Source organism: Macaca fascicularis, chromosome 2, assembly GCF_037993035.2.
Source record: "Macaca fascicularis isolate 582-1 chromosome 2, T2T-MFA8v1.1".
Taxonomy (NCBI): Eukaryota; Metazoa; Chordata; class Mammalia; order Primates; family Cercopithecidae; genus Macaca; species Macaca fascicularis.
Window position 1 is genome coordinate 122,153,576 of NC_088376.1, and position 26,419 is coordinate 122,179,994.

General features: G+C 37.5%; 1 protein-coding gene across 5 annotated transcripts in view; it reads right to left on the minus strand.

Moving 5' to 3' along the window:
- The window catches only part of CFAP20DC (CFAP20 domain containing), a 304,088-nt gene extending 298,575 nt beyond the window's left edge, over positions 1 to 5,513 (minus strand). For all 5 annotated transcript variants that reach the window (XM_074032604.1, XM_065540859.2, XM_065540858.2 and 2 more), the window contains exons 1-3: positions 5,098 to 5,513; positions 2,670 to 2,759; positions 1,767 to 1,860 (exon numbers count right to left, since the gene is read on the minus strand). Coding sequence is in view for 4 of the 5 variants with exons in the window: in XM_065540859.2 (XP_065396931.1) it covers positions 1,767 to 1,860; positions 2,670 to 2,759; positions 5,098 to 5,118 (205 nt within the window). In the remaining variant the exon portion in view is untranslated. The remainder of the gene's footprint in view (positions 1 to 1,766; positions 1,861 to 2,669; positions 2,760 to 5,097) is intronic.
- Positions 5,514 to 26,419: the final 20,906 nt, after the last annotated feature.

A 26,419-nucleotide genomic window follows, 5' to 3' on the forward strand; every position in this document is an offset into this window, starting at 1 on the left:
GTTACAGTGCTACATGTGATATAGAAAAGTCAGATTAACTTTTAATTATAAGGCATTGTACAAGAAATACATTAAAAGATTCTTCTGTTTTTTTACAATTAAAACCATCATCTTTCCATTTAAAAAAGTAATTATGACACATTAAACTTGGTTTGTTTCTTAAAAAAACTTCAGATAAAAATGGAAAAGCAGAGTTTGTATTTAATCATTCAGCCTTTAGTAGAGGAGGAATCTTTCTCAGAATCAAGTGAGAAAGGTTACTAAAAGTGATTGATTTTTATTAATAAGGTAACCATGTGCATTGATACTGAGGACACTAAATGAAAATACAGGTGGGCTTTATAAGTTAAGAAAAAAACAAAGGAACAATTGGCTTAGAACAAAGTCATGTTCTTGAAAGTCAAATGTATCCTTCTGTCTTACAAAACCAATATCCTTAAAAAGATGTCCTGTGCCTCTTGTAAGAAGATGAAACTACAGTGTCAGACAGGTTTCCCTGGATCATCTTAGTTCACCTCATTTATAAGTATAAATATATATGGAAATGCAAAAACCTACTATTAGAGACAGAAACACACACACACACACACACACACACACGCAGAAACTATTAGGAAAGCATAATCTTTAAGTGGCAGTAAATTAAAAATTATTTTTAATGATGGTTATCTCTTCTTTTTTTTCCAGTCTCTTTCTTAGTTTAGAAAGAAACAGTGGCAAACCACTTTAAAATAAATCATCTTTCACCTATAACTTATATGGCTAGTTTATGTCTTGGAAATCTAAAATATGCATGTAGTAGCTTGAAATGGTACATAAAGCGCAGAACCTATATAAGTTTAGAAAACTGAATTAAATCAGGTATCAACAACAGGTCTTTTTATAGAGCTTCATGCATGGTAGGTATTCGATAAGTGTTCTAATGAATGAAAGAAGGAATAAGTAAATGATGGAAGTAAAAAACAACTATTTATATTTGCTAAATCACCTGAAATTTTTATTTAAAAATAGGACATAGTTGATGAAAACTCTAGTTAATCGTTCTGATAAATCATATTCCTTAAATCAATCAGTTTACTCAAGGTCTAATTTAGTGGCAGAGCCCTGAATTGTAACCCTATCTCCGTTCATAACTGGGCTTCTGATAAATCTGGGTTATCTCTCAGGGTCTCTTCTGCTTTGAAATGCTGATCTTGATTTCTGAAGTAAATAAGAATTGAAATAGATTCTTTGGGTTTTTGTTAAATCACATATTCATACATATATTTTAATTATGATTAATATTAAAAGGTAATAAGCATATGAGTTGACATGTCACCAAATTATGCTTTATATCTTATTTCTGATACATTTTTTCTCACAAATTAATTTCTTGTAATTTAGGAATCCTGATTTTATTTCCGTTTAGCCCTGATGAGGAACCAAGCTCAGTTTGTTAATTTGTAAAAGACCTTTTATGAGGATGAAAAGAGTTCATAAGTATTAAATGTTTACAAAGCTCCTGGCATACAGTAAGTGCTCAATAAATGCTATTATCATCATAATTAATGGCTGCCAAGTACTCTTCTAAATCTTCTTTAAGATACTACTAGATTTCTAGAAGATGGTGAGGTAGAATATATTTTTTAAAAGGCCTAGCATACAATTGCCTTCTAAATTAAAAAAAAAATTATATCACCTTACATAAACAGATGTCAGTAGAAGTCATACTAATGTGCCTGTTTGCATACAAAATGTTAAGTTTCAATATTAAAAATATTACTTACGGATTTGCTTATTCTCCTTTGGTAACTGAATTTTGTTTGTTTGGCTGCTGCCTTCCAGGACAAACACAAAACTTTTAACTTCTTTATCAAACTCCTATAGAACAAAATGAAAACAGTAGTTATCACAGGATATTTTACTTGGCTTCTACTATAAAATTGAAACTTCAGATCTACAGGGGAAAAAAAATCCCATAACCAAAAACTTAAAAGCAGGCTCAGGCCTTAGTACTTTTATTCTGAGACTTCCTGGGAACTAGAATACAGAAGCATGGCGAAAGGACAAAGAGCAAGGGCATTCAAGGTCTGGACTGGAAAGTGACTGAAATTATGGATGATGGATTCTGGGCTGGAGAGAAAAGGAAGACAAAGAAAATTAATTAATTAATTAATCAATTAAATAAAATAAAACAAAACACAGGAAAAGTGGAACAGTCAATGGCCTAAAGGTCCCAACTAAGTTGAGCAAGGACCTTAAGAATAAAGATTGGGGGCAGAAAGGGATATTTTAATGCCTCACTTAGTAACATCAGAGGTCCTACAGTTTGTGGTGATAAGGACCAGGGTAAGACAGTAGGGATGAATGCTGAAGTAGAGTGGAAGGGGTTGTTAAAGATGAAGAAATCAAGAAACTGAGAAGCCCAGGACTTTCCTCATAGATATTGAAGTCATCTAAAATTCTATATAGCAGGGCATGGAATACAGAGAACGGTTATGACCTGTGTGCCAAAGTCTTAGACAACTGAAGAGTGGTGTCGAGGACAGCTGCAGCCAACAATGTCATGAAAGGGTTTTGGAGTGAAAGAACAGGAAAAACAGTTCTGAAATTTGATCAAGCTCTTTCTTCTATAACCTTCACTCACATTTCTTCCCCTGATTTACGTGGCTCTAATTTCTAACACTTACTTTCCAAATCACAGATGGACTGCCAAGGATCTTCCATTTTGCTCCAGGATTTTTTCCTTGAGCACTGAAAATTTCAACAAATGCACCTCCCTAAAAAATGAAAACAAAATATTTAAAGTAAAAGACAAGGCTAATGAGGAAGTATTATCCATCACAGAGTCTATAACCAGTGTTGCCGGCATCTGTCAGTTAAGCTGATCTGGGATGAAACATTATCCCTGTTATTACTCCTACTTTATACGTTGATTGTATCTAAACCACAACCATTCTGATTTGGGCCACCTTGGATTAATGGTTTAAAGAATCTATTTTTAAAACATGACAAACATTAAATAAATTGTGCCATACAAACCCTACAGCATCTCAGTGGGGGACTCGTTTACTTGACACATACAGATCATTCTTGCAAAACATTTTATGTTTTGCAACCCACACTAAAGGGTTTAAATCCAATTCTTGAATCAGGCCAATACATTCAGGTAGTTATCTCTGAATACAAGTTTTCTAATCATACTGACTGGGGCTCCAACACTGGCTTTTTAACTATCTGACCTTGGAGTTATTTAACTTCTTGATTCTCCATCTGTAAAATGGGTTGTTGGATTACATAAGATACTAAACATCAAACCTCCAGCACAATATTGAGCTCCCAGCAGGGACTCAACAGCACCATCAGAGATTATTCAAAAAATGGGGAGGGAAATTAAATAGTTTAGTACTGGTCAATAAAAAGGTCTGGGAGGCATTTGGGAAGTCCTATTTTGAACATTTCTACAAGATATTTTTATATATGTAATACAAATTAATGTGCAGATCTAGAAAATCTATACAAGAGAAATCAAATATCGTTTCTACAGACAGCCTACTGGTTCCCCATTGTAAACATGAGAACATGGAAGGACACACTTATGTAAGCACACTGAGTATATTACTGAGGTCCATAAGCTTTAATTATTTAAGAAAGGGAAATTAAATAATTATCTCTGAGGAAGAATTTATCGCAAAAAAATGAGAATCTGATATGAGGACTAAATACAGTTTGAATTATAAACAATACATGAGCAAGTCTAATTTCTGTACAGAATTTCCAGCTTTTAATTTTTCTCAGTAATATAAAGATATTTTTGCCTCTGAGTTTTAACACACAATCACTTGAAGGTAAGACATTTAATGTCTTCTTCCTTAGGCGGTATTATGTGCAAACTGTATATGGGATAGAATTACTATAGCTTGTGAGGGCAGGTCATTTTTCACCATGAATTTTAAATTTGAGACAGCTGGTTGTTTTAAAAGAAAAAAGTCCTCATACTTGGTGAGACAGCAAACTGTCCCTGCTGCTTTTTGCTTTCCCATGTTCTCCAAGTTTCCTGTAGTGGGCATATGCCTTTTTGATCATATACTTTACCTATAAGAAGTGAGACAAACTCTCTAAAAGTGGCCCAGTTAGTGATAACGAATGGGACAGAAGAAAGAGAACTGCAGACTACTCCCAGAGCACTCATAAGGAGGCAGGTAGTGTTGGGTGAATGAAAAGGCAGAAGCAATAGAGGTGGAGACGGGTGGAGAACTGATTCCATACAGCCAAAAACGTTCATCAGAACAGCAGGACTAGCATGCTAAGCAGACTGTAAACAAGGAGTGTAACCTCTTGCAGAGGCGAGGACAGGAGAGCAGGAAGGGAGGTGTTCAGTGAGGTGAGGAAAGCAGGTCACCGAGACACTCCAGGATATTCAAAGTGACTGAGGGCAACCCAGAAGCAGGGTTTCTCCAAGTGCGATCCTTGGACCCCCTGCATAGGAATCACTTGGGGGAAGTAGTTAAAAATGTAAATCAAGTGACCCCCATCTACAGATTCGGATTCACCAGATCTGGGATGAGGGTCCGGAAATCTGCATGTTTAAAGGTACCCTAAGAAATTCTGACGTACTCCAAGGTCTGAGATTCACTGATTCCCAGTTCTGGAAAAATAAAACAGCACATAGCCAAAGTGCTTTCCTTCTTGATGTAACAATGCATGCGTTCACTCATTCACTCTTCTAAATCGCTTCTGAGATGCCAATGTTGCAGGAATACTGAGTCTCCAAGGCGCTTGTTAAAACGTAAGATTTCTGGGCCCTGCCCTCAAGATTCTGATTCACAGGTTTCAGTGGGGCCTAAGATCTGCATTTTAAGTAGAATCACAGACAATTAATTCATATACCTTAAGAAACACTGAGTTGGAGAGTGAACAAAAGCCAAATCATACGCCTAGACATTGGTACTTTTCCTTTCTCTCTGGGTCAATAGCATTCACACACTAATTCTGTCTTACCCCTGAAAAAGACCGCATTATGGGGATAGAGGGTGCACTGTATCCTCACCCCGATCACGGCCTACTTCACCTAAGAGGAGAAAGGTATAGACAAGTTGGAGAACCGTTTCGGGTTACCTGGTACTCATTTTTGAACATTCCCGCAGGGGGCCCAGGGCTTGGGGGGCACAGAGTTCAGGGTTTCCAGCGAGTGGCGTGACCCTGACGGCTGGAAATCGGCCGGCGGGAACCCAGGAGCCCGACGGGTGGGGAAGGGCTTCGTGCTTGGCACCGACTTGGGCAGGCTCTTCTCAGACCCTCTGGCCCCTGGTCAGCTCCATCTCCGGCCCTCGACCCGCACCATTGCGGCTCCAGCCTCCGGGGTGCCCAGGTCTGGGGAGGGCGCAGCTGCCTGGACCGACTCCGGGCCGTCCCTGGGGAGTGATTGTGTGTGTAACCTACGTGACGGGGCGCCCAGTTGCGGAGCCACAGACAACCGCCCGCCGGCCCAAGAAAGGCGGGCGCGCTCCCGCTGCCGCCCCACCCCAGAATCTGACCGCGAAAGGGCAGCACCGAGCGCCACCAGCGTTCCGGCCGCGCCCATTGGTTCCCACTGGGCGCCTGCGCGTTGCGCTCTCTAGGCTTCTCGCCGACGGGCACTGGATACGCGGTGACGTAGCGTTGCCCAGGCAACCGCAGGACGCCTAGAGAAATGGCGGGCGATCCAAACGGTGAGCTGCACTCTCCTTAGGTCATGACCTCTGCCGGCTAAGAAGCCTAAACTCAGCGTGGATTAGGGCTATGCCAGGTTCCGCACTCTTCTGGAGTACCTGTCGGCTTGGTCTCTCCTCTTGGTAAACACTGATAACTGGTAGGTTCCTGAGGGATACAGTCATGGACTCATGGAACCCTCACTCGGCCTTTGATTAGAGGGTTCCAACATTTGGGTTCGTTGAGGCAGTAAGAGGGTCTGCTGGACCCTTTCATTGTTTCAGAAGAGCCTAGGAAGCCGAGATTTTTTTGTTGAAAATAATAACTTATTGAGACTAGCACTCGCTTAAATGTAACTGTTAAGTTACTTTATTTAGTTTCTAGATCAGAGCCACTTTTTACATGGAAGGTACTATTGCCAATTTTTGGCTAAGGAGCTGTGGCTCAGAAAGGTTAAATGGCTTGGCCAAAGTCATATGGCACCAGTTAGGAATTCTTGTCTGATGCTGTACTCATGGTTGAGTTAGGTCAATGGCATAGGTTAATGCTAATCAGGTACCACTCATAAAGTCCCTGCTATAGGCTGAGTGGCTCACAGGTTCACAATTCTGTGAGGTAAGGGTTAGTCTCTTTTCATTTGAGAAGATTGAGATTCAGAGTTGATTAGGAATTTACTCAAGGATGCAATGTTGAGTTTCATTTATGTTTGAGTCTAAAGCCCAGTATCATTCCACTTCACCCAAAATCCTCAAACATTTATTGTCCTATCATATGCCAACTATTATGGATTATGTAAGGGATACGAAAATGAATGCTATTCAGACCTGCTCCTTACCATAAGGAACAAATCTTCTTGAACATTCTAAGCCAAATAATAGATGGAAAGGAAATAGAGGTGGGGGCCATGGCACGTTTATACATTGCGGTATGGTGTCTAGAATCCAGACTTGTTGATTTCTAGACCAGCAAACTTAGTTCAACAGCAGTTTCTTTTAAGTTTCTGTGCTGGAGGCTTTGACAATTATGATCAATAGACATGGTCTCTGTCTTACAAGACTTACCTATGGGGGACATTTATCCACTGATTCTTTTAACAGATAGTTTCTAGGAACATGAGATATTTCAAATACTATGCTAAGAGACTGGGTGTGCAGTGAATGGCCCTACTTTCATGGAGCTTACATAGGGGAGTGAGACAGATGATAAATAAAATAGCAAATAATTACAACTTGTGATAAATATCATGAATTCAATCACAGGGAGCAACATTGGGTGGGTATATTAGTTTCCTGTGGCTGCTGTAACATTACCTCAAACGGAGTAGCTTAAAACAACAGAGGTTTATTCTCTCATAGTTCTGGAGGCCAGAAGTCCAAAATCAAAGTGTCAGTAGGGGCACACTCCCCCTGGTGGCTTTAGAGAAGAATCCATTCTTTGCCTCATCCAGCTTCTGGTAGCTGTTGGCACCCCTTGAATTGTGGCTTCATTTGGAGGCCAGAAGTCTAAAATCAAAGTGTCAGTAGGGCCACACTCCCCTAGTGGCTTTAGAGGAGAATTCATTCTTTGCCTTATCAGCTTCTGGTAGCTGTTGGCACCCCTTGAATTCTGGCTCCATTTCTCCAGTCTCTGTCTCACCTCCATGGTCACATTGCCTTCTCCTTTTCTGTGTGTGTTTTCCCTGTGTGTCTCTTATAAAGAGGTTGTAATAGTATTTAGGGCCAACTTTGATAATCCAAAGCAATCTCTTTATTTCAAGATAATTTAATCACATCTCTAAAGACCAATTTTTCCAAATAAGGAAACATTTACACGCTCCAGGGAGTTGATGTGAATATCTTTTTTGGGCAGCTGTTAATAATAAGGATGGCAAAAGGTATAATGAGAATCTGGAGAATCTAGGGGACATCTTAAGGCTTCTAACAATCTACTTGGGTCTCTGAAAAGGGTCTTTTGACACCATAGTTGAAGTGAAATCCACAACTTTGCCCTACTTTGTTTTCTTTCTTCCTCTTATGATTACATGAGTTAATTAATATGTTTATCATTTATCTACAACCAAAAGGGTAAATAACCTCAGTTTGTCAATGAAAAAATGAGCTACAGAATCGAAAAATGAATAATTACAGTGAATCAGTAAGTCTTATTACTCAGGTGTTTTTGGTTTTGATCACCTATTTATTCAACTTAAGACTAGAAGGAAACAGTGTCCATTTATTTCAATGTCCTCACTTCCTAAAGAGAAAGTAATAGTCCAAAGCCAAACATTGTCACCTGACTGTCCTAATTTCTAACAGGTTCAGGAGACTCAGAGTTGGATTTTCATTGGCAACTACGGTATAGTGCTTGTCCAGGCAATGGGCAAATCTGAAAGCTGGCCAAGTTCGTCAATGTTATTTTGCCTATGATGAGAGCCACCATTAACAATGACAATGGTAGCAATAAAGCAAAAATAAGAATGTGCAGTACTTTAACAGTATGAATTCAAAATCAGAGAAAGGAGGAAATCCAACTTTACAATAGCAAGTACTCTTCAATTTGATTGAATGCAAGCTATGAACGAAAGCTTGGATTTGACTGTGACTTCAAGGATATCTAGCAGAATTCTGAAAAAACGAAAAAAAGGGAAAAAGCCAGCCTGCCCAAACAACTTGGCTTAAACCAAGTTATTTATGTTCATTATAAAAGATAAACCAAATTATTTATGTTCACTATAAAAGACAGTGAAACAATAATTGCTACAATTTTTTAAGAAGTTGGTACATTTAGTAATTGCGTTAAATTGCTTAACTTAATTTGACAACATTAAGAATTAGTCACTTTACAAGCTGTAAAGTGCTTGTCTTTGTTCTACAAAGAAAGTGATTTGAAAAAAAAGTAACTTGGTGGTATATTAATATTAAAGGATATTGGATAGTATTTAAAATGGAATAGACTAGAAACAGTTTCAAAGGGTGGCAGTCTTCGTATGCCAGTATAGTCATTCAACTTAGATGAGTACGATTATCAATTTGAAAAGAAATAATATTCTTTTGAACTAAGAATGTACTGTATTTATCACAATATTGTTGTAGTTTTTATTTTGGTTACAGTACCTAATCTAATTATTTGGCTGTAAGATCTGTTTCATGAGAATTTGTTCTGCTGCATAGTAATCTAGAAATGTTTAATACTTGAAAGGTTATTTTAATTTTTTACACATTATGGAATAGCTTTACGAATGATAATGTTGAGTTGATATGAAAGTTTTAAAACTGGGCCTATTTTATGGTTTTAAGCCAGAAAAATTAATGATACCAAAGTTATTCATTTGACAGTTGATTTGAAAATAGTAGTGTCTTCTTTTTTCCAGAAAGTATGGAATGGTGAAAGTTTTTGAGGGTTTTACTATTTTTAGATTTTCTCCTCAAATGGGTCTTTCCCCCTTCTCGGGTCCATGAGATCCTATGGGGACTATTTCTTGCCTGTACCTACAGATGACCAAGTACTTCAAAAGTCATGCATAAATGTAAAATTTTCAAAACCAGCTACCACTTGAAAGCTTTCTCAGGAAAACAAGACAAAACAAAAAAACTATCCCAGTAGTTTGATATTTAGGTATGAATACTTTCCTAATAAAGTAGCTTTACATAGCAAGCGCTTAGGTTTAAAAAATACGAACATTTGCCAAATACATCTTTGAAAGGAATAAATTAAGTGGATATTTAGTACTAATTTGTTTTGCAATGACATAAATGATCAAGGTTTTTAACAGAAAAGTTAGATCTAAGTAGCAAGTTTTTCTTGCATAACTTTCTCTAACCTAAAGCCAGTTAGTGTTGATATATGATAAAAGGGCTGTAGAAAACTGAATGTCTACATGAGAAAGAATGAAATTGGACTCTTGCTTTACTTTTTAAGTTTATATACATGAGTTAACTCAAAATGAATCAAAGACATAAGACCTAAAACTATAAAAGTCTTATAAGGAAACATAAGGGGAAAACTCATGACATTAGACTTGGCATTGATTTCTTAACAACCTAGAGTAGATCCAGCTGCATCTACAGATCAGAAACATCATCAGGTTTCCTTTCTCCACACTGCTTCCTCTCGGTTGGCTCAGTCCTTAGGCTGGCTCTCTTTAGGTTTACAAAATGGCTATAGCATTCTCAATTTTACATTCTGATACCACTAAATAGAGCATTTGGGGCTAAAGTCCTGAAGTTCACCTTCATTTGGATCAGTTTAGGTGATACGCCTATCTCTGAACTAAACACTTTGGTCAGATAAATATGCTTAAGGCTAGATTAAGTGCTTATTCTTAAACCAGTCCCTGCAAGCAAGGAGATGAGATATATTGATTGGCTGGGAATGGGGTATCACCAAAACATGCAACTAGGGAATGAGGAAGGATTGTTTCCCAAAGGAAACTCTGGGTCCTCTTCTAGGGAAGGAGGAAGATGGATATTGTGCAGCCAAAAGGAGATACACTATAATGATTTTTTTTTTTTTTTTTACAAATAACAGACACGAGACATATTTTTAAAAAATTCTAACTATACGTGAATAATTTAATATGAAAGAAAGGTTCTCTAATATTCTTTAAATGATTTTATGTACATATGTGTAATTCAAATATCATAGGCCCTTTTCATTATCCCAGGATTTACATTAACTCTTAATATTCAAGCCTAGATTCTTTAAGCTCTTACCTGCTTAGTAACAGGAAATCCAATGTTATTGGATGCCCATGTGTTTCCAGGATCTTTAAGAGGATGCTAAGTAGCCAGGAATCACTTCGGAAATGAATACTTGACTGCATTTTTTTCTCAGACCAAACATTCTTATGAAGGATTCCACTTAGTTGCCACTGTTACCACTATTGCCAAAGAATACCTGCCATGTTTGAAGTTGTTGAAATTAGAATGTAACTGCTTTCTAATGCTAATGTCACCAGTGAAACAAAGACATCTGGGAGCTGGCCTGACACTCACAGCTAGGTTTTGGTGTTTTGTTATTGCTGTTGTTACTGAACACGAACAGTTTCACAGAATATCAACATCATACGAAGCCACTCTGTGACCATGATGAATCAAGATAAAAACATGAATATTGTCCAAATCAAAAAGATGACCAAACATTTCCCTATCCTGGTTAATATGAGTGACTGCTGCTTCTTTACCAATTATAGCTAAGCCTTACTTCATTCTTCCTGTCTTATATTAAGATTTCTTAATATTCCCAATCATTGAATTACCCTTGGTTCCTGACATGACCCAATCCAGAGCAAAGCTCTGCTTCCCCAAACCCTCCCCTAAATCAACTAACATAAGCCCAAATCCTAAAATGAGTTCTAACATCCTCTTACTAGGATACCCAAGGTTCCCCAATGGTATATTTTCTTCCTTGTTGCAATGAGTGATGAACCCAACTTCTTCAACGACTGATATATCGCTGATATTCTTTGGCTGAGGGGCATTAACACCAGTAAATCTAGAATTTTGTGTTTTTATTCTTAGGAAGCAAACTGAATGGTTATTGTGAATTTCACTCAGTTGCCAGGATTGGAAGAAGAAAAGCCTTTCTGCAAAATTATTTGAGCCCCAATATTCATAAAGCTATTGCACTCAAATGATGCAGCTAGTCCAGACCTAACTCTGAAGCCCAGACCCCAATTGGAACTATTTAAATAAAGTGACCTACACTGTTGCCCTGAGTACCACTTACACTGCCTACCATCATCATTGTCCATACTGATTTTTCGATGTATATCTTCTTTCATTTACCAAGGGAAAGATGTCTTTTCCAGGTAAGATAAGGTGTTTGGGGTGGGGAAGTCCCCACAGTGAAGCTAACTGGATCCCAAAGTTCTGTAATTTTAAAAAATTCACATATACATACATACACACACTCACAGGCCTATTCCATGAGGGTGGTTGGGTTGGGACAAGTTTGACTATTTGCCCTACCCATACCAATATTTCCCTATCATTTCAGGTCCTGTTACTCATCTAACTCATTGTATATTCTTCCCTAATGGTGAATTCTTTTCTGAAGCCCTCCTAAAATCTGATTTCCCCAATTTTCTATCAGTTAGGCATAGCTCTGCCAGGTAGGCACACATATCTCAACAGAGTTTAAATATTTTTCTCCTGGGAGGCTCTTGGACCTTGTGAAAACCACCAGACGCAAATAGATATGTGTATGAAGGAATTCATACCAGTCCCCTAAAATATCTAATCCTAATTCAAATTAGCACACATGGAGAGGAGACTTGTCCAACTCGGCTCCCAAAAGCATCTGAGTTCCACCTCCACTCAAGTGCCCTAGTACTAGCTTATATTTCACCACCAAGAATATGTGCAGAAGAATAGGATTTCCTTCTCTCTTTTACTCTTTCTCACCCCATAGGAGGCAGATATTTTGTTTAGCATATTAAATACCATTAAACTATGGAACACAATCAATAATATGTAGAGAAAAGTCTATTCATCTCATAGAAGTTCCAGTGTGAAGAACCCGAAGGACTTCTCAACCCCACCTCACCCATCTCTTCCCCCGGGGCCCAGGGTAAGGACCTGCCATGACCACTAGGACAGAGAGACAGGTGAAACTTAGAATTCTCCGTCAGCTGTGCTTCTGGGATGGAGCTAGAACCCAGGAAGGAGTTCAGAGGGATAGAAAAAGCTACAAAGAAGAGAGAAGACAAGATAAATGGGAAGTGGGAAAAAGGCAGTAGATGGGAATCCAGCATGTTCATCTTGCAAGGTCTTCTGATGTCTGATATTTTTCTGCGTTTCTGATAAGTTAATGGGAAGGATATTTTCTTTCCATTCACAGACTTCTGCATGTGTGCTGATATTGTGTGCCTAATGCATACAAACACATTCAGAACACACTATCAGAACACATGAATCATAGCCATTATTATTATTTCTTATTTCAATAGGTTTTTGGGAAACAGGTGGTGGTTGGTTACGTGGATAAGTTCTTTAGTGGTGATTTCTGAGATTTTGGTACGCCCATCACCTGAGCAGTGTACACTATACCCAATGTGTAGTCTTTTATTCCTCATCCCCTTCACACCCTTTCCTCCAAGTCCCCAAAGTCCATTGTATCATTCTTATGCCTTTGCATCCTCATAGCTTAGCTTCCACTTATGATTGAGAACATATGTTTAGTTTTCCATTCCTGAGTAACTGACCTTAGGATAATAGTCTGCAGTTCCATCCAGGTTGCTGCAAATGCCATTATTTCATTCCTTTTTATGCCTAAGTAGTAGTCCATGGTGTGTGTGTGTATGTGTGTGTGTGTGTGTGTGTGTGTGTGTTTGTGTCTATATGTATAACATTTTTTTCATCCACTTATTGATTGATGGGCTTTTGGGCTGGTTCCATATGTTTGCAGTTGTGAATTGTGCTGCTATAAACATTGCATGTGCAAGTGTCTTTTTCATATAATGACTTTTTTCCTTTGGGTACATACCTGGTAGTGGGATTGCTGGATCAAATGGTAGATCTACTTTTAGTTCTTTAAGGAGTCTCCACACTGTTTCCAAAGCACTTGTACTAGTTTATATTCCTACCAGCAGTGTAAAAGTGTTCCCTTTTCATCACATCCATGCCAATATTTATTATTTTCTGATTTTTTTCCTTATGACCATTCTTACAGGAGTAAGGTGGTATCGCATTGTAGTTTTGATTTGCATTTCCCTGATAATTAGTGATGTTGAGCATTTTTTCATATGCTTGTTAGCCATTTGTATATCTTCTTTTGAAAAATGTCTATTCATACCATTTACCCATTTTTTAATGGGAATTTTTTCTTGCTGATTTGTTTCAATTCCTTGTAGATGCTGGATAGTAGTCTTTTGTCCGATGCATAGTTTGCAAATATTGTCTCCCATTCTGTGGGTTGTCTGTTTACTCTGCTGATTATTTCTTTTGTTGTGCAGAAGCTTTTTAGTTCAATTAAGTTCCATCTATTTATCTTTGTTTTTGTTACATTAGCTTTTGGGCTCTTGATCATAAAGTCTTTGCCCAAACCAATGTGTAGAAAGGTTTTTCTGATGTTATCTTCTAGAATTTTTATGGTTTAAAGTCTTAGATTTAAGTCTTTGATCCATCTTGAGTTGATTTTTGTATAAGGTGAGAGATGAGGATCCAGTTTCATTCTGCAACATGTGGCTTGCCAATTATCCCAGCACCATTTGTTGAATCATGTGTCCTTTCCCCACTTTATGTTTTTGCTTGCTTTGTCAAAGATCAGTTGAATGTAAGCATTCGGCTTTTTTTCTGGGTTCTCTATTCTGTTCTGTTGTTCTGTATCCTATTTTTATACGAGTTCCATGCTATTTTGGTGATTGTTGACTTCAAGTATAGTTTGAAGTTGGGTAATGTGACGCCTCCAGATTTGTTCTTTTTGCTTAGTCTTGATTTGGCTATGAAGGTTCTTTTTTGTTTCTGTATGAATTTTAGGATTTTTTTTCTAGTTCTTTGAAGAATGATGGTGGTATTTTGAAGGGAATTGCATTGAATCCGTAGATTGCTTTTGGCAGTATGATCATTTTCACAATATTGATTCTTCCCATCCACGAGCATGGAATGTGTTTCCATTTGTTTGTGTCATCTATGATTTCTTTCAGCAGTGTTTTGTAGTTTTCCTTGTAGAAATATTTTACCTACTTGGTTAAGTATATTCTTAAGTTTTGTTTTTGTTTTTGTTTTTTTTTTCAGCTATTGTGAAAGGGGTTGAATTCTTGATTTTATTCTCAGCTTGGTTGTTGTTGGTGTATAGCAGAGCTACGGATTTGCATACCTTGATTTTGTATCCTGAAACTGTAGTGATTATCAGTTCTGAAACTTTTTGGATGAATCTTTAGGGTTTTCTAGGTATATGATTATATCATCAGCAAACAGTGATGGCTTGACTACCTCTTTACCAATCTGGTTATCCTTTATTTCTTTCTCTTGTCTGATTGCTCTGGCTGGGACTTTTAGTACTATGTTGAATAGAAGCAGTGAAAGTGGCCATCCTTGTCTTGTTACACTTCTCAGGAGGAATACTCTCATCTTTTCCCTGTTCAGTATGATGTTAGATGGGTTTTATTACCTTGAGGTATGTCCCTTCTATGCTGATTTTGCTGAGGGTTTTATCATAAAGCGATGGTGGATTTTGTCAAATGCTTTTTCTGCATCTATTGAGATGATCATGTGGTTTTTGTTTTTACTTCTGTTTATGTGGTGTATCACATTTATTGACTTGCATATGTTAAAACATCCCTGCATCCCTGATATGAAACTCAGTTGATAATGGTGGATTATCTTTTTGATATGCTGTTGGATTTGGTTAACAAGTATTTTGTTGAAGGTTTTTGCATCTGCGTGTTCATCAAAGACATTGGTCTGTAGTTTTTGTTGTTGTTGTTATGTCCTTTCCTGATTTTGCTATTAGGGTGATACTGATTTCACAAAATGATTTAGGGAGGATTCCCACTTTCTTTATCATTTGGAATAGTGTCAATAGGATTGGTACCAATTATTCTCCGAAGGTTTGAGAGAATTCAGCCGTGAATTGGTCTGGTTCTGGAATTTTTTTGGTTGGCAGTGTTTTTATTACCATTCCAGTCTTGCTTCGATCTCATCTGTTCATAGTTTATATTTCTTCCCAGTTTAATCTAGGAGAGTTGTATATTTCTAGGAATTTACCCATCTCCTCTAAGTTTTCTAGTTTGTTTGTGTAAAGGTGTTCATAGTAGCTTTGAATGGTCTTTTGTATTTCTGAAGTATCAGTTGTAATATCTCCTGTTTCATTTCTAATCAAGCTTATTTGGATCTTCTCTTTTCTTTTCTTGGTTAATCTTACTAACAGTCTTTCAATTTTGGTTATTTTTTCAGAGAACCAGTTTTTTGTTTCACTTATCTTTTGTGGGGTTTTTTTGTTTGTTTGTTTTCATTTCATTTAGTTCCGCTCTGATCTTGGTTATTCCTTTTCTTCTGCTGGGTTTGGGTTTGGCTTGTTCTTGCTTCTTTAGTTTCTTGAGATATGACCTTTGATTGTCTATTTGTGCTCTTTCAGACTTTTTGAGTTAGTCATTTAATGCCATGAACTTTCCTCTCAGCACTGCTTTTGCTGTATCCCAGAGGTTTTAATAGGTTGTGTCACTATTATCATTCAGTTCAAATAATTTTTTAATTTTCGTATTGATTTCATTGTTGATCCAACAATCATTCAGTAGCAAGTTAATTTTCATGTATTTGCATAGTTTTGAAGGCTTCTTTTGGAGTTGATTTCCAGTTTTATTCCACTGTGGTCTGAGAGAGTACTTGATATAATTTTGATTTTCTTAAATTTGTTGAGACTTGTTTTGTGGCCTATCATATGGTCTATCTTGGAGAATGTTCTTTGTGCTGATGAATAAAATGTATATTCTGCATTTATTCTGTAAACATCTGTTAAGTCCATTTGTTCTAGGGTATAGTTTAAGTCTATTGTTTCTTTGTTGACATTCTGTCTTGATGATCTGTCTAGTGCTGTCATGGAGCATTGAAGCCCCCCACTGTTACTGTGTTGCCATCTATCTCATTTCTTAGGTCTAGTATTAATTTTTCTATAAATTTGGGAGCTCCAGTATTAGTTGTATATTGATTTATGACTGTGATATTTTTCTGTTAGACTAATCCTTTTATCATTGTATAATGTTCCTTATGGTCTTTTTAAACTGTTGTTGATTTAAAGTCTGTTTTGTCTGATATAAGAATAGCTACTCCTGCTTGCTTTTGGTGTACATTTGCATGGAATATCTTTTTCCAACCCTTTACCTTAAGTTTATGTGAGTCATTTATGTGAGTCTCTTGAAGACAGCAGATACTTGGTTGGTGGATTTGTATTCATTCTGCATCTTTTAAGTGGAGCATTTAGGCCATTTACATTCAGTATGAAGGTACTATTCTATTTGTCATGCTAGTTGTTGCCTGAATACCTTGTTTTTGTTTTTCAATTTTGTTATTTGTTTTTGTTTTATAGGTCCCCTGAGATGTATGCTTTAAGGAGGTTCTATTTTGGTGTATTTTGAGGATTTGTTTCAAGCTTTAGAGTTCCTTTTAGCAGTTCTTGTAGTGCTGGCTTGGTAGTGGTGAATTCTCTCAGCATTTGTTTGTCTGAAAAAGACTGTATCTTTCCTTCATTTATGAAACGTAGTTTTGCTGGATACGAAATTCTTGGCTGATAATTGTTTTGTTTCAGGAGGCTAAAGACAGGACCTCAGTCCCGTCTAGCTTGTAGTGTTTCTGCTGAGAAATCTGCTATTAATCTGATAGGTTTTCCTTTGTAGGTTATCTGATCCTTTTGCCTCACAAGCTCTTAAGATTCTTTCATTCATCTTGACGTTAGATAACCTGATGAGTATGTGCCTATGCAATGATCTTTTTGCAATGAATTTTCCGGATGTTCTTTGAGCTTCTTGTATTTGGATGTCTAGATCTTTAGCAAGGGCAGGGTAGTTTTCCTTAACTATTCCCTTAAATATGTTTGCCATACTTTTAGATTTATCTTCTTCCTTGGGAACAGCAGTTCTTAGGTTTAGTTGTTTAACATCATTTCAAACTTCTTGGAGACTTAGAATTTTTAAAAATGAACTTTTTTTTTTTTGTATTTGTTGGATTGGATAAATTCAAAACCCTTGTCTTTGAGTTCTGAAGTTCTTTCTTCTACTTGTTTGATTCTGTTGTTGAGACTTTCCAGTGTATTTTGCATTCCTCGAAGTGTGACCTTCAATTCCAGAGGTTGTGGTTTTTATTTATGCTGTCTATTTATCTAGAGATTTTTTTGTCCATATCCTGTATCTTTTTGTTTTATTTCTTTAAGTTGGTGTTCACCTTTCTCTGGTTCTTCCTTGAGTAGCTTAATAATTGGCCTTCTGAATTCTTTTTCTGCCAATTCAAGAGATTTCATCTAGGTGTGCATCCATTGCTGGTGAGCTAGTGTGATCTTTTGGGGGTGTTAAAGAACCTTGCTTTGTCATATTACCAAAATTGTTTTTCTGGTTCCTTCCCATTTAGGTAGACTATGTCAGAGGAAAGATCTGGGGCTCAGGGGCTATTCAGATTCTTTTGTCCACGGAGTGCTCCTTTGATGTGGTACTCTCCCCATCCCTAGGGATGGGGCTTCCTGGGAGCCGAACTGCAGTGATTGTTATTTCCCTTCTGGATCTAGCCACCCAGCAGAGCTTCCAGTCTCCAGGCTGGTACTGGGGAGTGTCTGCAAAGAGTCCTGTGATGTGATCTGTCTTCAGGTCTCCAGGTCTCTCAGCTGTGGATACTAGCACCTGCTCAGGTAGAGGTAGGAAGGGAGTGAAATGAGTCATTGGTTGTAATTTTGTTTAGTGAGCCACATCTAGTGCTGATTGTGCTGGCAGTAAAGTTGTCATGTGGACAGACTCAAAATCTCTGATTAGCCAGGTTGTTACAGGCAATGAAATTAGTTGTTATTTTCTCCATTCTTGGGGCAGGGTTGTTCTTCTATGAGTTGCTGTAATGTTTTATGTTGGTTGGTCTCCAGCCGGGAGATGGCGCTTTCAAGAGAGCATCAACAGAGGGCTTCCTGGGAGGACACAAGTTTACCCTAGGGTTGCCTAGATGAGTATTCAGGTTTCTGAGGTGGTGGGTAGGGCATAGGGCTCCTGAAAGAGTATGTCTTTTCTCTTTGGCTACCAGGGTGAATAGAGAAAGATCATCAGGTTGGGACAGGGTTAGGCATGTTTGAGCTCAGATTCTCCTTGTGGGGGGCTTGCTGTGGCCACTGTGGGGGATGGGGGGTGTGATTCTCAGACCAATGGAGTTATGTTCCCAGAAGGATTACGGCTCCTGTGCTGTGTCATACAGGTCACCAGGGAAGTGAGGGAAAACTAGTAATGACAGGCCTCATCCAGCTCCTACACAGCCAGAAAGGCCAGTCTCACTTCCACTGTGCCTCACCAGCAGCACCGTGTTTATATCCAGGCAGCCAGTGAGCAGTGCTGAGATTCTGCCCCAGGCTACAAGCCTCTCCACTGAGAAAGCAAGCAGGGCTTTCAGGTTTCACACCTCCCTGCCTGCCACAGCTTCTGTGCTCATATCTGTGTTCCCTGTTTGCCTCCCTCCGTGGGATTCTGTCCAGGAAAATTCATTTTCTGTCAAAACTATTACAAAATTTAGCTATAAGTTTCCTTCTTCCTGTGGTCCTTCCCCAATTCCACTGGCAGCCCTCCCCCAGGGACTCCTGTGAGGGAAAGTCAGAAATGGCTTCCCTGGGGACCAAGAGGGCCCACACTGCTCTTCCCGCTGCTTCCTCTTCATCTGTATTTCACTCGGCTCTCTAAATTCATCTCAGCTACAGGTAAGGTCAAATCCTTCTCCTGTAATCTGGACTTTCAGGTCCCCAATGAGGATGTGTGTTCAGGGGTGGATTTTCCCCCCTGCTCACACTTTGGGCACTCACAGTTTTTTGGCTGTCTCATAGAGTCTGCAGCGGCAAGCCACTTCCTTCAAAGGGTCTGTGGATTCCCTTGGCTTTCCTGGTATGTTCCTACGATAGTTCTTAAAGCAAAAGTTCATGTGAGTGTCCACGTGCTGCTCTGTCTGTCTAAGTGGAAGCTGCAAGTTAGTCCTGCCGCCTATCCGCCATCTTCAAACCCACATTTTAGTCTTTTAGTCACGGGCTTTAAATACATCTTAATTAACTGAAAAGCCCTTGAAAAACCAAGAAAAGGTCAAAGAAAGTGTTTCAAGATAAAGGTCTCTTCACTGATAATTTGGGTAAGGCAGCCTTTCATGAAAAGACTCTGAAATTTTAACAAACTTTCTGTAAAACCATTTTTAATGGTCTTTGGACATATCTAAAGTACCTTCTAGCCATATTTATTACACAGCACTTTATGGTAATAAATTTGCTACTCTTTCCTGATGAACAGTTTGCATTAACCAGATTTAACCAGAGATTTTGGGTCTGTTTGTATTTTATTACTGTGATCCATTTTCTTCTAATATAATCCCCAGGGGAAACAAGTTGCTTTAATTCACTGACTATAGAATCAAGTGCCACCACCCCTACCCTCAGAGGCTCAGACTCTGAACTTTCTTCAGTTTTAAAAACTAACTGCTTACCTCCATCTGGAACTATTTTGCTGGCTCTTCTTCCTCCTTTCACCCTCTAATTATAAGAATTCCAGAAAGAGGTCTTATTCTTTCAAAGGTAATATTTGAGAGCCACTAGATGCCAGACGCTGTGTTAGGTATGGAATACAACAGTCAACAATGCAGTTTATCCTCTGCTTTCTCTCCAATTAAGAGAGCTAAAATGAACCAAGAACTAATATGTGTGAGGTCCTAATCTAGGTGCCTTATATGCATTCATTCTTCTAATTCTCACAACTATACTAAGAAGTAGATATTAATTTAATCCCTATTTTACAAGTAAGCAGAGTAGGGCAGAGACAGAATAAGCAACTTGCTCAAAGCCATACATTAAGAGGTAAGCCCATGCTAAATTGCCCGCACTGCTTTTCGAAAAATGCCATGAGATGTATAAATTAGGCCTTCTGGGAGAAGGTGACGTATCTTGTAGAATGGAATGGATGAATTTATTTTATTTTATTTTATTTTTTTTGAGATGGAGTCTTGCTCTGTTGCCCAGGGTGGAGGGCAGTGGTGCAAAAATCTTGGCTCACTGCAACCTCCGCCTCCTGGATTCAAGTGATTCTCCTACCTCAGCCTCCTGAGTAGCTGGGATTACAGGTGCACACCACCAAGGCTGAGTAATTTTTGTATTTTTAGTAGAGACGGGGTTTTACCATGTTGGCCAGGCTGGTCTCAAACTCCAGACCTCAGGTGATCTGCCCACCTCGGCCTCCCAAAGTGCTGGGATTACAGGCATGAGCCACCATGCCCAGCCTGGATGAAATTTTTAAATGTGGCTGTGAGCATGGGGGTGAGAGTGCAGAGTAAAAGATGTACCACTTGCATATAATATGCTGCGTGTCGAAACATATTTACCTCAAATCGTTTTTTTTTTTTAATTTTTTTTTGAGACGAGTCTTGCTGTGTCACCCAGGTTGGAGTGCAGTGATGTGATCTCGGCTCACTGCAAGCCCCACCTCGTGGGTTCACACCTTTCTCCTCCCTCAGCCTCCTTAGTAGCTGGGACTACAGGTGCCCACCACCACGCCTGGCTGATTTTTTCTATTTTTTAGCAGAGATGGGGTTTCACCATGTTAGCCAGGATGGTCTCGATTTCCTGACCTCGTGATCCACCCGCCTCAGCCTCCCAAAGTGCTGGGATTACAGCCATGAGCCACTGCGCCCGGCCTCAAAATCTTATCTTTTTTGCTGCTGCTGTCTTCAACTAGCTTTATTTTATATATCTAAAGTATAAAACATGATTATTTTAAAACATTTTATAATTCACATCCCATGTTCAAGTGACTGATGTTGTGCTGCATTTGTTGGGGATGTGATTGAAAATACACAGGCACTGGTACTGTCCACCACTGCTATCTTTGGTTTCTACCTAGTCCTACTCTTTCTTGGTTGGCCTGACAATTTTAATAGCTAAGGCAGGAGACTACAGACACTCTTTCAAGTGGATAATTGTGGATAATGCATTCAGCTAAATTGAAATTAATTGTAGCTATATTTAGATAATAAAATGGTTCTATTGAAAATAGGGCTCAGACTTGTATAGAGCAAAAAATTAATCTCTGTGTTGTATTGCTTAGGCAATCTGCTACTCTCCTGATATGATATTAGAATGAGGTTACTTAACTCTTACTGAATTTTTTTAGCTTTTTAGTTTACCCTCCTCACTTTTTCCTCTCATTTGTTTATCTCTTTCATTGTCTTATTTGAGCTTTTTCCAGTCCTTGTATTTTTCACAATAATTTCCTTGTAAGTCCTTTAGGGTAAAATGTAAACACTAAACGGAGAAATGTAAATCTGCAAAGAGACTTTGGCAGCTTTGTTTTCTGTTTATTTACTTATTTAGGAATTCATTCTTTAGTTTGCCAGAAAGCAATCCTGTTTATAAACACTAGAACCAGTGCTGGAAATATGATTTTCTTTATAATATAATCTTAGGTAAACTTTTCAACATATAAGAACATCTAGATAGTGTTATAAATAATGTTAATCCAATAAAATATGAAATTTACACATATTGATTTCCATTGCGAGTTGGAATATACTGATACATATGCCATTAGTGCTCTAACAACCACTTCCTTTTGTTGCCATATTCAAGAAATGTAGATTGTTAAGGGCAACCTGTCTCCTTTTTTGCCTCAAATAGTTGTATTTAGTTGCAACATGCTGTGAACAGAATGGATTTAATTTAGAAGCTTCTTTGGTGTATAAAAATATTCAATATATGATATTAAAAACCATTTGTATAAAAGAAACCCAAAGGATGCATCTTGACTTTTTAATCTATAACAAATTATTTTAATTTGGGAATGCATGCAAATATGAACATGGTATACAGGGCTTGTGTATTATAAGGTTAAACTGTTCAAGTGTATTGGGAACTGCAAGTTTTCTAGCTGAATTTTGAGATAATAGCATCATTTTTGAAATTTTGAGTTAAAAATTTTGGGATAATTTTTTATAACAGCATCATTTATTCAGAGTAGTGGGAACTGCAGGTTTTCTAGTTGAACTTTGAGATAAAAGTATCATTTATTCCGACGTTACATATATTTAAGAAGAAAGGATGTTACTAATTTGTGTAGATTTGGGTGGGCAGATAAGAGTTGAGTCAGGCCCTGCCCTAAACGATGTCTTTTTCTAACTTTTTAGACTTTGGAAATCATTACAGAAACAAAGTATTCCTTTGTATATTATGGTCTCCATAGATGTATTTAAAGAATCTAAAGGTCAGAAATTCAGTCAGATGCTGCATAATGATGTTCTGGTAAACAACTGATTGTCGTGACCATATATGATGGTGGTCCCATAAGATTGCAATGGGGCTGAAAAATTTCTGCTGCATGGTGGTATCTTGATGATCCTGACATGCAGACTTAGGCTAATGTGTGCGTTTGTGTCTTAGTTTTTAGCAAAAACATTTTAAAAGTAAATTAAAAAATTAAAAATAGAAAAAATCTTATAGCATAAGGCTATAAAGAAGAAATATTTTTGTACAGCTATACAATGTGTGGTTTTTTTCTTTGTTTTTTTTTAACTGAAATTTTTTAAAATTTCACTAGTTTATAGGGTACAGGTGGGTCTTGGTTACATAGGTAACTTCTTTAGTGGTGATTTCTGAGATTTTAGTGCACACATCAACAGAGCAGTGTACACTGTACCCAATATGTAGTCTTTTATCTCTTATCCCTCTCCTAACCTTCCCAACAATCCCCAAAACCTGTTATATTATTCTTATTTCTTTGTGTCCTCATAGCTTAGCTCCCACTTATAAGAACATACGATATTTGGTTTTCCATTGCTTCTCTTCTACATGCAAAATATACTCATTCTCTACCTAAAGAAGACAGCTCAATCATCCTATCCAATCATAATATCAGGCTCAAAGTTCAAGATATTGTGGTAGTCTCTCTGTAAAGCATGAATGTGATTCCTCTGATCCAGAGACTTAAGAGCTATAAAAGGTGAATTATCTATTTTCCATAAGTTTAATATACAAAGGTGGAACAGGGATGGTTAATTTCATTTCAACAAACTGGAATAAAGTCTCCTATTCTTGAAAGGGAAAGAATGGGAGGCGTAACAGTCATTAGGTCATATATATTCTGAAATCCTACAGACTCCATAAGGGCCGCTTACCCTGGAGGTGAGGAATGTTTCTTGATTAGTCACTGTTTATGCTCCCTAAGAGTAGCTTCTGAGGACATTTTTCTCCATGGCTTTTTGCTCACCTTCTTTTTCATGATCCTTCTTGGCCACATCGGAAAAGGGGACTGGAGAATATGCCTTTCTTGGGGGCTTTGTGGCTTCCTCATCTTCCCTCCTACTCATTAAAGTTGTAATGTAAAAGTTGATTTAAGTCTGAAACAGCATCTTTTAATGCAGCATATGGCTCTTTTGTCAGTACAAAATTTCTCATAAACATCTTAGATTTAATATTTGATTCTTGTCAATTCCATGTGCCAATAGTTATGCCAAGTTTTTTCATCTGTCTCTATCTCTAGACATGTTACTGTCTCTATAGACATATAGCTGATATGTGGATAATTAATTGGTTTTGTGCATAATCACATCTTTACCTCTTTCCAAAGCTATCCTTTTCAACTAAAATTACTGAATGCCGTCTTAATTATTCAAGTATTTGTTGAATGCAATGTTTACATTAAGTATTGAACTTAAAGTTTCATCAATTCTAGATTTATAGTTAGAGCTTGGTAGTGAGATTTGAGAACTGATTGCATTTTCCAATTCTGCAACTCACAGAAATTCTGATATTCTCTCTTTCATTTCTGCTTGCAAACTGGCCAGTTCTTTTCTGAATTGTTTTGTTTTATGACTGCAGACAACAGCAAGAAAATGTGCCCCTAACATTTGTGATTTCAACTTTTTCACCTAAGGCCACATGCTTATTGTTTCCATTATCTAGTTTTTAAATTGTGGTTATCAATTTTCCCCAGAGTTTTGCTACTGTAAAACATGTCACCTTGTTTCTATCTGCCAGTAACCATCTCCCTTCCACCTGCTGCCTAATCCCAAAGCCAATGCCATGTGAAGTTCTGTTCAAGCAGCACCCCACTCTTGGTACCAATTTTGATGTCAGTCAACTTATACAAAGTTATGTAGTTCTAACAATTTCCAAATTTCACAAACTCATAATTAACAAAAGTTTATTTCTTACTTTGCTTGTTTTTCAAGGGCTAACTGTGACTTTTCCCATCACCTTCATTCCCAAACATAGGTTAAAGAAACAGCTACTATTTGGGACATTGTGTTTTTTTTCTGGGCCTTTTTTTTTTTTTTTTTTGTATTGTGGCAGAAGGAAAATAATACAATAGAACCATTCAGGGAGTTTTATGGCTTATATTTGGAAGCAAAATGTGCACTTGGCCAAATTAAATCACATAGCCAAGTATGACTTCAAGGATAAAGGATATGATAATCTGTAATCCTTCTGCAAGGAGCACTAAATATTTTGATCAATAATATAGTCTACCCCAGCCATCCTCTTTTTTATGCAGAATGAAATCAGATGAACATTTATTTATTTCTGCCTTATGTTTTGTCTGCCTCTTCATCTGAATTTGTTCTAACTGAATATGCAAAGTATTAGTATACAGAAAGTTTATGTTGGAAGTTATGCTCTTTTTCCCCCCTAGAAATTGTTGCATCTCAATGTGTTGCTAGAATTGTAAAAGAAATGTTTATAACATTCTGATGATGAAGCCAAAATTGCAGAATGAATAAAGGAGAGGAAGAAGAAACCTGTTCCTTGAAGATAATATTAAGCCACTGAGTCAACTAACTCAGGAAATGCCTTTCACCTCCCACCATGATTCTGAGGCCTCCCCAGCCATGTGGAACTTTAAGTCCAATTAAACCTCTTTTTCTTCCCAGTCTCAGGTATGACTAACAAAAGAAGTGTAAGACTTGTACATTGAAAATTACAAAACTTTGCTGAAAGCAATTAAAGAAGACCTAAATAAATGGAGAGACGTTCCATCTTTGTGGATTGGAAGATTCAATATTAAGATAAAAATTCTCTACTAATTGAGCTATGGATACAATATAGTCCCCATCAAAATTCTGGCTGGCTTTTTTGCATAATTTGACAAGTAGATACTAAAATTTATGTAGAAATGCAAAACACACAGAAAAGACAAAACAATTTTGAGAAAGAAAAAGTTGGAAGACTTTTGCTTCCCAATTTCAAAACTTACTATTAATAACGATTATTAAGACAGAGTGGTACTGGCGTAAGGGTAGACATATAGGTCAACAAAACACAAGAGTTCAGAAATAAATCTTTATAGCGAATTGATATTTGATAAATATGCCAAGAAAAGTCATTGGGGAAAGGATAATCTTTTCAACAAATGGTCACTGGGACAATTGAATATCCACATGCAAAAAAAGATGAACTTATACCCTTACCTTATGCCATATGTAAAAATCACAGTCTTAAATGTATGCTAAAACAATAAAACTTTTAGAATAAAATATTGTAGAAAATATTTGAGACCTTAGGTTAGGCAAAGATTTCTTACATATGACCAAAGGCTTAGCTCATAAAAGAAAAAATGGTAAGTTGAACTTCATCAAAATTCAAAACTTTTTCACTTTAAGTCTGAAAATAAGAATACAAGCAATAGATGGGGTCAAAACACATAGCTGATAAAGGACTTGCATCCAGAATATACAAATAACTTGTAAAACTCAATAAGATAAATAACCCAGTCAAGACTGGTCAAAATATATAAACATATTTTACCAGAGAAGATACAGGAATGGCTACTGAGCACAGGGATAAAATGCTCAACAGCATTACTCCTTAGAGAAGTGCAAATTAAAACCACAATGAGACACGATTTCACCCCTGCTGGAATGACTATAATAAATTACAGTAACAAATGTTTGTGAGAATGTAGAGAAATGGAAACACTCATACATTGCTGGTGGGAATGTAAAATGTAGCTATTTTCAAAAACAGTTTGGAAGTTTTTCAAAAAGTTAAACATGAAACTACCATACAAGCCAGCAGCCCCACTCCTTGGCATCTATCCAAGAGAAAAGAAAACAAGTCCACACAAAGGCTTGTA